Genomic DNA, 11,949 nt, shown 5'->3' with positions numbered 1-11,949 from the left:
CACTCTTCCCCAAGCCTGTAGCGTTGCCTGGGGTTGTTGTGGCCCAAGTGCAGGACCCGGCACTTGGCCTTGTTGAACCTCATACAGTTGGCCTCAGCCCATCGATCCAGCCTGTCCAGGTCCCTCTGCAGAGCCTTCTGACCCTCAACCATACTCTACGATTCACTGGCTGCTCTCCAGTGACCAACGTATTTCTTGCAACATTGTGCCTAAAATGACACACCAGTACACCATCCCCACATCAAACAAAATCTCCCTCATCTCTTCCATCCCCCTCTCCTGCTAGCCCAGAATGACACCTGCCTTTTTCCTCCCCCAACAGCTTATTATCGCCTTGCATTTAATGGTCTCTATTGTAACTTACCCACTCCCACTGCTGCTCTGCCAGCTCTTTCCCCATTTTGTACTTGGATGTCTGATTTCTCCTTCTAACTACAGCACTTTGCACTCACTTTTATCAAATTTCTTGTTATTTCAGGTCATTTTTCCCCGTGTATTTCAGCCATTTCAAATTCTGATACAGCCCTGGAAAGTGCCTGCGTGTATTCTCAAGTCGGTGACAACCGCAGATTTTTATACAGGCTATTTATTTCACCGCTCCAGTCATTAACGAAGTTATGGAAAAATACAGGTCCTACAATAAAATGTATAGCGGTCTCACTCAAAATACCCTCTCTGGCTACATACCAATAACTATTCCAAGTGCAATTTTTCTGCTACGTTGTGATAATTTACTTCTTTTGCTTGTAAAAAGGATATAGTGAGGCAGAGAAAACATTAAATGCATCAGTTTTCTCTGAATCATCCATCGTTTTTTCTCCATCCCCTCATCTTTTCACACTTAATCACATGCCTTTGCTTCTAATTTCTGCAGTTTCATTTTGATTGATCCTTACAAGTCCTCGCTATGCCATTTTTCCTTCACATCAGGAGATTGCTGCTGGGCCATTAAAAAAACCACCTCTCCAGTTATCCCACCCATCATCTCCCAAACGGGCCCAGGCACCAACACCCACGCTTACCCAAACTGCCTTTTGAGGTCCTTATTCTGCTCCTCTCACATCCCTGCTTCCTCAAGAGCACCAAATAGCAACTCCACAGTCACCTTCACCTGAATTACCTCTGACTTTAAGATTTTTAACCACTTCTAAAAAACCTGACTGTAATCCAGAACAGCCAACTCTAGAATAACACCCTGTACCTTCTGAAATACAAACTCTGTCCTCTGGAAAAAAAAAAATCCATTAACTCTTTGTCTTTTCAAGTCTTCCCATGTTACTTTCCCAACAGATACCCAAGTAGCAAATACCTCCCATTTCCACCAGACTTCATAATTTGGGGATATCAGTGGATGAAAAGCTGGACATGAACTGGCAACGTGCACTTGCAGCCCAGAAAGCCAACCGTATCCCGGGCTGCATCACAAGAAGCGTGGCCAGCAGGTTGAGGGAGGTGATTCTGCCCCTCGGCTCTGCTCTGGTGAGACCCCACCTGCAGTCCTGCGTCCAGCTCTGGGGCCCTCAGCACCAGACAGACATGGACCTGTTGGAGCGGGTCCAGAGGAGGGACATGGAAATGATCAGGGGGATGGAACACGCCTCCTGTGAAGAAAGGCTGAGAGAGTTGGGGTTGTTCAGCCTGGAGAAGAGAAGGCTCCAGGGAGACCTTACTGCGGCCTTTCAATACCTAAAGGGGGCTTATAAGAAAGACAGAGAGAGACTTTTTACCAAGGCCTGTAGTGACAGGACAAGGGGCGGCAGTTTTAAACTGAAAAAGGGTCAGTTATATTGACGTTAAAGAAGAAGTTTTTCATTATGAAGTTAGTGAGACACAGGAACAGGTTGCCCAGAGAGGTGGTAGATGCCCCACGCCTGGAAACATTCAAGGTCAGGTTGGACGGGGCTCTGAGCAACCTGATCTCATTGAAGATGTCCCTGCCCACGGCAGGGGGGTTGGACTAGATGACCTTTAAAGGTCCCTTCCAACCCAACCCATTCTACGATTCCCAAGCTTTGGAAATACAGACACTGTTCATGTTCAGCATCATGCCTCCAGCCCTTCCTAAAGCACAGGTCTCTCTGTTCCAGTGCTGCAGTTTATCTCCCAAAGTCTCTGCAATGCCCATCAACCATTTTGACATATACTGACATCGAGTTCCTCCTGTGTATTCCTCATACCGGTGTACAGATGTTTTAGCTTAACGTGTTGCTTCATTCTCTCTCCTGCCTCTTACAGTCCCAGCTCCAATGAATAATTAATTTACATCAATGAAGTGCAACAGTCACTCAGGACATACAGTTTCATAGCATAAACTAAGACAGAAACCAAAATTTCAAGCCCATCCACCACCTGGATTTGAGCCCAAAAGACTAGAAATAACAAGCACTGATTGTTTTCTTTCTCTTGGCTAGAAATGCTGTTCAGGAGTCACAGATCTCTCCTGAAAGTTTATTTGTAACTAGCACACTTCCATGGAGAAAGGCTCTGAGAAGCCAGCATTTTTGACCAACCAGCCAACCAACCTTTGTCTACAACCTGCCAAAACACATCATTGGAAGAAGCCTGGTCAGTTATTAAGAGGACCTTAGAGCAGTCAAAACACTACAATAGTTCGCACACGGAAACACAGCAGGTTCCCCCCCCCCCCCCAAAAAAAAACCCCACTCTTAGTGCAGTGTCTGTGTCTTTATTACTATAAAAATCTATAAACACACATTACTGTTTAAGAACTCTGTACCTTTGAGAAAGCTTCAGGTCTGCACAAAATACCCCTGTTATGGCAACAAGTCTTATTTTAATTCTATATAATTTCAAGATGACCACAAGTTGGAGACTTTCTCTTTAGAGAGGTCATCAAATTCAAACAGAAATAAAGACACTGTTAATTCAACATCCAGGCAAACTTTTGTTAAGACAGATTTATTAAGCCTCTGAATATCAGCATTACCAAGTATCCATCATGAATCAAAAGCACTATGGTCTGTTTCTGTATTACACGTTAAGGTCCATCTTCTCTTAGCCAAAGATATGTATTTTAGTTTATAGTATTATTTCTTGAATTGACAGACTTGCTATCCAAACACAACCTGAATTGTATAACCTTGGCCTCCAAGATTGAAATTATTTACCAGTTGCCAAGCTGATTTGTCTATTTATACCCATTGACAGATACCCTGTGGTCTTCTCCAGCTATTTGACACTTCGGATTTGGGACAGTTTGTGAAAGCTAAACTAACTCAGTCGTGCACAAAGGTACCAGAAGTATTTCTACACAGGTTTGTGCCATGCTATTTCCCATCTCCATGCTACCACAGATCTGTTTTGGAATCTTTTAATCTGGCAACACTCTCCTGAAAGCCTGAAACCATGACAGTTTAGTGTAATATTCTATATTGCTTAAATGGGCATCTGAACTGCATCTCACCGAGTACCTTTTTTCTGGCCAGCACTGCATCCTGGACATCAGCAACAGGAGAGTGCATAAGAATGAGATACATGACATTTCTATTCAGTTGGGATTTTTACAAGCCATACACTGTGACTAGAATCCAACAAGTGGCATTCATTTTACTGTGACTCCGAGCTGGCTATTATTCCCCTCCTTTTAGGTTTTTTTTCAGATATTATAGAGCACCACTCAAAAAAATCTCTAAGAGGGAGGGAAAAAGTGGACAGAGAGAGGTTTTAAAATTCAGATCAGTATTACCCATGTTGCTGCTTATTTTAATCTTAACGTTCACCCAAATATCAGATTGGTGGGTTAGCAAAGATGAGGACAACACTGGAAAAAGAAGAGTCAAAGGAGTACAAACAGAACGGACAGTCTGCAGCCCAGAAATAAAGGAGCATTATTCCAAATCCTGAACTAAGCCAGTACATGTTAATAACTGCTACTTATGGGGTTACTGGAATCCTGATCCCCACTATCCATCTGGGAGATTAAATATCGCAAGCATTGGCTGTGAAACAATGAAGACTTTTCTTTGGCGCTCCCGGCAGAGCTGCAGTCCAAGAACTGAGACTCGCTACACTCGAGCCGTTAGACACAGACAGACTTCTTAAGGGATGCAGTTTGGCAAGCATCTGTATAAAACAATCGCATGCTACCTCACTCTAAAATTTCTCATGTTTGTTATCTAGGTGAGATGACAATTATCTTTATATAATGTTTTAAGCATATAACTAAGAATATATAGCGTACCGTTAGTCCTTACTCAGCAAATGGTTATCATATCATTGAATCACATGAACAAGGGCCCGAACAATTGGAATTTTGTATTTTCCAATTTCTGTATGATGGCTAGAAGCAGAAACTGCTTTTATGATGTCCCAAAATAGAATTAAAATGTCCTACACTATTCAGTTTAAAACTGATCTGAAGCATTTTTAACGTACCAACATTGGCTTCCTCACCTCCCCAAAAGGAATATGTTTGTTAATTCTCCTCACAGATCAAAAGGTCATATGGGATGAAAATTCTTTTAGAAGACGAATCTTTAATCTAGCAGGCAAAAAAAATTCAACATCTGGTTACCTGAAGTTGGAGAAAGAAGCAAAGTAAATATAAAGTACATATTTAAATTGTAAGGATATGATATTTTGGGGAATCTTACTATGTAGAACAGATTTTTATAGTGGGGACTCTTTCTGTATCAGGACCTGAACATGTGACTACTATTTTTGCTCTGCTACCTTTTATGGTTTTCATTAAGACTAAGCCCAGAGGAAGTGGCACAAGTTTCTGCAACTATGAAATAAAGTTAGTTATCAATATTTGATAGCTTGGCTGAGCAGTCCATTAATTCAGATTGGTCATCTGTTAGCAAATCATAGGCGAGAAAAACAAACTTTGAATTCACTTACCACTAGCACATGACTATAAAGAGAAGTTTTTGAGCATGTTAAACAGCTGTTGAAACTGATGAGGGAGGGAGGGGTAAGCGGTGCCAGAGGGCACCGGGTAGGAGACAGGAGGAGCACAGCATGTTATTATGGTAGTCCTTTAACTAGAGGAGCAGCACAGGCTAGCAACAAGCAAAGCCGTTTAGGGAGCCAGGTGCTGGGCCAGAGTCCGATTCCACTGCGATTTGTCCTAGAAGAGCTGAACTAAAAATGCAGAGCACCCACATTGCAGTTCTTGCAAATGTATGAAAGCTGCCAGCAAACGTAAGAGCTCTGCACGGGGATGCCGTTTTCAGGATAAATAATAAAGTCAAGAAGTAAAGGACTGTTAAAAGGCTACCGCTCCAGCCTACTCACCTAAAGGGACGCTCTAGAGTGCACAGGTCCCATCAAACTGGTCCCAACACCATATATGTTCTGGTGAATATCCAGCACAGAAAGCTGTGATAATGGTAAATTAATTAGTGGAGCCCACAAAAAAGATGCAGGAAACTATCTTACAGCTTTAAACCAAGAATTTTTGAAGACAATACTCTGTAGTTCAGAAGCATTTATGAATCTGTTGGAAATTCTAGGGCGTTATCTGTGTAAAGGAAGTGTGGTTAGATCATCACAATAGTTTAAGTTATGGCTAGAAACTTCAAAAGAAAAAGGAAAGCTCTCTTGATTTTTTATGTTTTGAAGTTCCTACCTGATTTAGACACATTTATACTCAAATAATCCCTCTGATAAGGAGGGATGAGAAAAACGCATCCAAAGTCCTGCAGCACAGCAGGATTAGGTATAGTCCCGCCCTGAGTTAATGATCACCTAATTTGTGTACAAAAAGCTATTGAGAAGGAGATTCCATCGCTTCAAGGTAGGGCAGATCCTGTACTTTCAGACTCCAGGAGCTCTAATCTGTGATGTTTCATCAATGTATTTGGTAGAACTGGATTCTTAATCTGCATAATCTTTAACCAGAGCAAGTATTCATTCAAAACTGAAGCTAAATAAAGACAGCAAGTAACAATTTAACATCTAAGAACAGACTGTAACCGAGCACCGTATCAATTTGACAGCAAAAGCAAGGCAAAGAAACATGAACAGCTTCATGTACACACAAAGTATCACATAACTGGTTCGAAATAGGAACCAATTTCCAGGGGCTATGAGCACCTCCAAATGTCCTTTCGTTTCAACAGGAATTGTGCACACTGTTAATAAATTACTGATGTCATGCAAACACCTACATCCAAAAGTCAGTTAGTTCTTCGTCTGAAACTGCCTCTCTCCTACCTCCCAAATAACAGCAATCAGTAACAAGAGCTTCTGTTTCCCCAAATTTAGCCAAGCTTCCTTTTATACAAAAACCATGAAGAAGTACCAAATGAATACAGAATTTTAAGAGCTAAAAGAGTAATCATTTTCTTAAGAAACTCAGAGATGTGATACAAAAGAAACAAGACTGAGTCCACATATAAAATTACAGGTTGATGTTTTGTTTAACTATTTATACTAAAGCCACAGACGATGTCTAGTATGTAATCATGTTAAAAAATAAGTTTCAAGAAAGCTTTACTATGAAAATGAAATGAAATTTGGTGAAGTTTAACGAATTTCATAGCTTTAGCTACTGTGAAAATACTACTTTACTTGAAATGCATTCAGAATTTCAAATTCCTGAAATGCAAAATTTTCAAACCTTAAGTAGTCTACTATAGCTATAGCTGTTCTCTGAAATGAAGTATTAGCCCTCACAACAAATAATAAAAAAAAATCCCTTCTCCACTTTTTTTTCTTTTCTTTTTTAACATAACAGAAGGATGAGAAGTATGAGAAGTGCTTCCAAAACAAAGTCAATATACAATTTTAAAAGGTTACTACAGAAAAAAGTATTCCTTTCTTTCCTTGTGACTATACTATATTTTACGCAAGACTGTGCCTAAATTCAGAGAATGCTTGATGTTTTAACTGCACAAGCATTAAATGTTGTCATATTTATCACTGAAGAGTCCGATGGCACACTTCAATGGCATCAATCTTCACATTATGGGATGGGAAAGCAGTCGTTCAGTTGCACTCAGATTGTTGCTTGCTTGGACCATTGGTATAATTGCATTTAACCTGGAATCCAGTGAGAACTCACCTGACCTTTCATGTTTCCCTGAAAAAGCTTTTCTACACTTTCATATAAACCAACAGACACAGAGGATGTTCTTTCATTGACTATAAAAAGCAGGTTTTCTTTAAATCGATAGCTTAATAGTTACGCTAAATATAGCTTTTGCCACATTTCTTGCTTGTAATTCAATGTAATGCTTCTTGATACCTCAGTCATCTTCTTGCTGATTTCTTTTCTGTCAACGGAACAGGAGAGTTCATAATGTTAGGACACAGTTATCTGAAGTAAGAGCACTAATAAATCATGACAAGTGTTTCCAGATACATTGGATATTAGACAATGACTGCATTTCTAAGCCATTTTTTGAATGGTGAGAGATAATGTTTCCAGCAAATGGAACAGAGCAATATCATCCCTCTCCCCCATCCCAAACTACAGGATTTTATCTCCAGTAAAGAACAAGATTTGCCCATAAGTTAACCAACAGAATATACAAGAACCAGAAAACATGATGGTTGTGGCAGAAGGCAGTGGTCAAGATGAAGGCAACCTGCCCTCCCTTCCCTAGCTTACAAAGATGTCATGTTTTCATGTCACTGTTCATCAAAGGAACAAAGAAATTGTATTGAAAAAGGAACAAGTGTTTAAGGTTTTTTCCTAACGTACTTATCTTCTAACTTTTACAGAAGTTCTTAAAAGCATTAGCTTCAGCCATTCAAAAAATACATTTCCATTTATACTACATTTATATTTACATTTAAATAAGAAAGAAAAGAGCTAGGTCCTTCAGTAAGATTTGTGAAACTATATTCATTGCTTCCTGTAAAGATAAAATTAATTAACTGACATGAGATCAATATGAAAGCTTGCTCTTCATCACTTTAAAAAAATAAATCAACCCAACAATACATTGTATGATGGCTTCATACATTACTTTCTCTGTAATTATGTAACCTATGTTAATTACAAATGCACAATTCCAGGCACTTTGATGTTGCCATTTCACAAAGACGGAAAGTCAGAAATTTTTTTCACTACTTCTTACCAGTTTAAGAAAGTCAATTAATTTGTGAACATCCTCTCCTGTAGAAAGGTCCACAAAATCTTTCGGCAGTCGGTAACTCAGGTATGGACTAGGCTGGACAGTAACATTACTGTTGGTACAACGGAAAACTGGATAGTCCTTTGGAAAAGATATGGGATAAGACAAGAGCAGTGTATGTCAATAAAGGTAGCAATGTTTCTTGAACTCCTCCGTGAAATTGTTGAGTCACTTTGCCAATGAGTATATTTGGCATTCATTCAACTAAACTTGCGCTTTCTAAAAATTGTAGTTTTCTTATTAAAAAACTCTGCCCGCTTAAGAGCAAAAGTTAAAATGATAGTAACAGTCAAATAAAGGCATTCATTCCCTCACTTTAAAGTTTCTACACTGTATCAATTATTAATGCATTTAATATACATACGCTTATAACAGTGCTGTAATAACGGAGCTATCAGGAACTTTGGGCAATAGTATCTACATAAATATGTGGATAAATATGTAGAATCCCTAAACTTGTCTTCACAGTTCCTTGTGTAAACTCATGTTTGCAAATATAATCTTACTGAAATTATGATCTAAGCTTTCCAACCAATTTACTTACTGAAGGAAAAAAAAATCTCTATAAAATATCCGAAAGTATCTCTAAACACTCAATTGTAGCAACAGGTTTTGGATAACTTGATATAATTTTCAGTTCAACACATTGACATGCAATATAATTGTCCACTGTATGGCAATAAGCAGCTTCATTTTAAAGACAGAATTCAATAACTCCACACCAGATTCTGTGATCGGATGTAAGCTGAAGCATGAAGACAAACCATTCTACTTTTCATCCAGGCTTACACCAGAGAAAACCTTGTAAAGCGTCTGGCACTGAGAAAAAGAAATCCTCAAAACAAAATTCAGGTGTCCCACGGACAGCTCAAGAATTGGGAGTGTGTTTTAACAAAGGAGACAGCTTTTAGCAGGAAGGTTCATTGAATGGGTTTTCATACAGCAATAGCCACACAGTGAGACTAAGAGAAAATGGCGTGAACGATAGCCTGCGGAGTGGTGTATTTCCCTTTCAATGTGTTATGAAAATGGAGACATTTCAGTTACCTCTAACGCAGTTTAACAGGTAGAAAATAAAGAAAAGCCCACGCTATCCGACTAGCCATCTCTCCTCAGACAACTACCAAGTGTTTTCCAAGATGAAGTAACATGCTACTTTCTATCTTCTATCCAGCTGTCCAAGGACTCGTTAAGATGTGAGGACTCGGTCTCAAGCATGCAGTGAGAAAAAAGCTGGAGTACAAATAAATGAAGACTATTCCTCCTTCTCTGTATTAACGGGAAGTTATTTGTTTTTACGGAGGCAATGCAGCTTGGAAGAGGGATAGAAAAGCCCTGCTCTGCAAGTCCAGGGAGTTCAACCAGAGGACAAGGCTTCCCTGAGGGTATTCGATATGAGGAAGAGACAGAAGTTAATCTTCTTTTTGCCTCCCCCCAAGCATAAATCTGGAGCTCTGGGAAACTGTATGACAGATATCAGGAACAAAGCAGAACTTTAAGTGATTAAATAGAAAAGTAACAGATTTTAAGAGAAATTGAAAAGAGCGCATCAAAACTGCATAAAAGCAAGTTTCAGGGCATCTTCTTCGCAATGTGGTCAAAGCTGCAATATGGGCTTGTACTGTTTGAACTAAAAATTCCCTTGCAGGCATCTAAAACTAGCATGTGATACTTCTTGAGATTAACTACTGTCTAATAAGGTAGATTCTACTTACAAGGAGTTTGCGTTTCATGAGTTAAGGACACCCATTTACTTCAATTTGATTATAACAAAGAAAGAAAGAAAAAAAAAAGGCCATAATGCCTGTTGGATTTGTTAGCCAGCCTCCCTCACGGCAGGGCTGTACCTGTTCTGTTGCTTCCCCTTCACCCTCGTCTCCTTTCAAGTTTTTCCCAGAGGTCAGTTCTTCCCATGTAAACAGCAGGGAATCTGTTACTTCACCGAATGGGTTAAAATCTATTAACCAAATCTTACCCTGCAATGGAACAACAGAAGAATTAAAACAAGCCACAGAATTAAAACAAGAAAAAAAAGAAAAAAAAAAATCAGAATACACATATATTACTGTAGTATGCTTGGCCTTTAGATAAAAAGATGTCAAAATTGAAATCACCTGGTTTTAAGCACTTAAAATATTCTAACATCCTTTACATTAGACACAGTTTTAAAACACGGCAAGCTACGACTTACTAATTTATTTTATTTATTTTTTTAAAACAGAAGATCAGATAGAGCTCAAATAAACTGAATTCAGTTCAATGCAAGGTGCTTTCAGATGAGACCACAGAAGTTCTGCCTAATCCCCATGGTCCTCCAAGATTCTCAGACAGCATGAACAAGGAATGGGAAAAAAAAAACAACAAAAAAACAAACAAAAAACCAAAAAACCCACAACCCCCCAAAAAACTAAAACAACTCCCACCCAAACAGAGATTTTGCTTTCCATCAAAAGCCACCTCAGCACTGCTGTACATTCAGCAGTCTGAAGAATTGCTGTTCTTGGTCTCAGAAGGGACTCTAAAAATACAGAGTGGGGTCTGCAAAATGCTAGTGGAGATCATGAAAGCTGAAAAGTGCTGCACAGATATAGACAACAAGTAAAGAATAACTTAAAGGCATTTTTAATATAGCCATTACTAGTAGTCCAGACTAGTTTCTCCTGCCTCATCTTTAATACATTTGTGTTCCAAACAGTTCTGGTAGTATGCACAACAGCATGCCTGTTTTACAGCTGAAAAATGAAAGCAGAGAGACTAACATGACATATTAATGGCAACAGAGACGTCTGCAGGGGAGCAAGAAATAGGTTGCGTTCCTTGAGTCATCTCAAGATACAACCCCCAGCATAGGGCCATCTTTTCTTACCCAAGAAAGTGTCATCTATTCTAATAAAACAAAACATTATAATAAATTATAATGAAATATAACTACAACTGCTAGTAAGAATTTGAAAAACAAGTATTACATCTGGAAGAAATCAGATCTATCAAATACGGAAAGAAAAAGGTTGCTGTAACATAAGCAGGACTGAAGGGTTTTACTGTGTTTATTAAAGATCAACTGGAATTGGAAACCAAACCTGAAGACTGTGTAGCTACTAAAAACTTATTTTGCTTTCTCTTTCTTCCCCTCATTCCTGAAGGATCTTCTTTCTTTAAAAGATCTTCCCTATCTTGATACAAACAGCAAATATCTTCAATGATTTACACCACAGCCATCTGGTTTCTAACTTACAAAGATGTTTTTGAAGCCTTCAGTCACAGTAACGTGGAGACTTCCTCTCCCACCCACACTACCTAAGCCACCCCCACAGGCACTAACACACTACAGAATAGGAAACGCATGGAAAACCATACAACGGAGAACAGAAATGCTCTGGCTGATCTGTTATCACCCATAGCGAGTTACTCATGCAGGTGGGGGGAGTCCCAGCACAGAAGAAACCAGTGACATTACTTGTAAACTGGAACTGAGCCAGCGCCCCAACTGGTGAGTGTGTGGTTGCACGCAGGCTTTCACAGGGCAGATCCACGGGGTAAAGCTCTCGCAGAGCAAATTTTAAGAAGCCAAGGCACCGCAACAGCAGTACTAAAACCAGGCTACAAAAGAAACTGCGAGTTGCAGGGACACAGACCTGAGTGGTTTCTTACTTGTTTCGGAAGGGCGAAGAAGCACAAATCTGCGTGGCTAAGTTGTAACACCTCTGCACTCATATTGACACCGTCGGTGCAGAGAGCGAACAGGGGCAACCTCTGCTATCATTTTCCATCTCTGTTCCTCTTCAAAAGGCAGTCACAAATTCTCATTATAAGTGATGTTTTACTTTTGCTAATGGGGACA

The 11,949-nt window shown here is 39.5% G+C and overlaps 1 protein-coding gene across 4 annotated transcripts in view; it reads right to left on the bottom strand.

Annotated features, from left to right (window-relative positions):
* Positions 1 to 2,670: 2,670 nt before the first annotated feature.
* Positions 2,671 to 11,949, bottom strand: part of CDC123 (cell division cycle 123) — a 38,437-nt gene continuing 29,158 nt past the window's right edge. For all 4 annotated transcript variants that reach the window (XM_075143648.1, XM_075143671.1, XM_075143665.1 and 1 more), the window contains 3 exons: positions 9,956 to 10,084; positions 8,052 to 8,189; positions 2,671 to 7,241 (listed from right to left, as the gene is read on the bottom strand). In XM_075143648.1, coding sequence (XP_074999749.1) covers positions 7,215 to 7,241; positions 8,052 to 8,189; positions 9,956 to 10,084 — 294 coding nt within the window. In that variant the 3' untranslated portion in view covers positions 2,671 to 7,214. The remainder of the gene's footprint in view (positions 7,242 to 8,051; positions 8,190 to 9,955; positions 10,085 to 11,949) is intronic.

Source organism: Calonectris borealis, chromosome 1, assembly GCF_964195595.1.
Source record: "Calonectris borealis chromosome 1, bCalBor7.hap1.2, whole genome shotgun sequence".
In the NCBI taxonomy this organism is placed as follows: Eukaryota; Metazoa; Chordata; class Aves; order Procellariiformes; family Procellariidae; genus Calonectris; species Calonectris borealis.
This window is presented reverse-complemented; position numbering and strand designations above follow the sequence as displayed.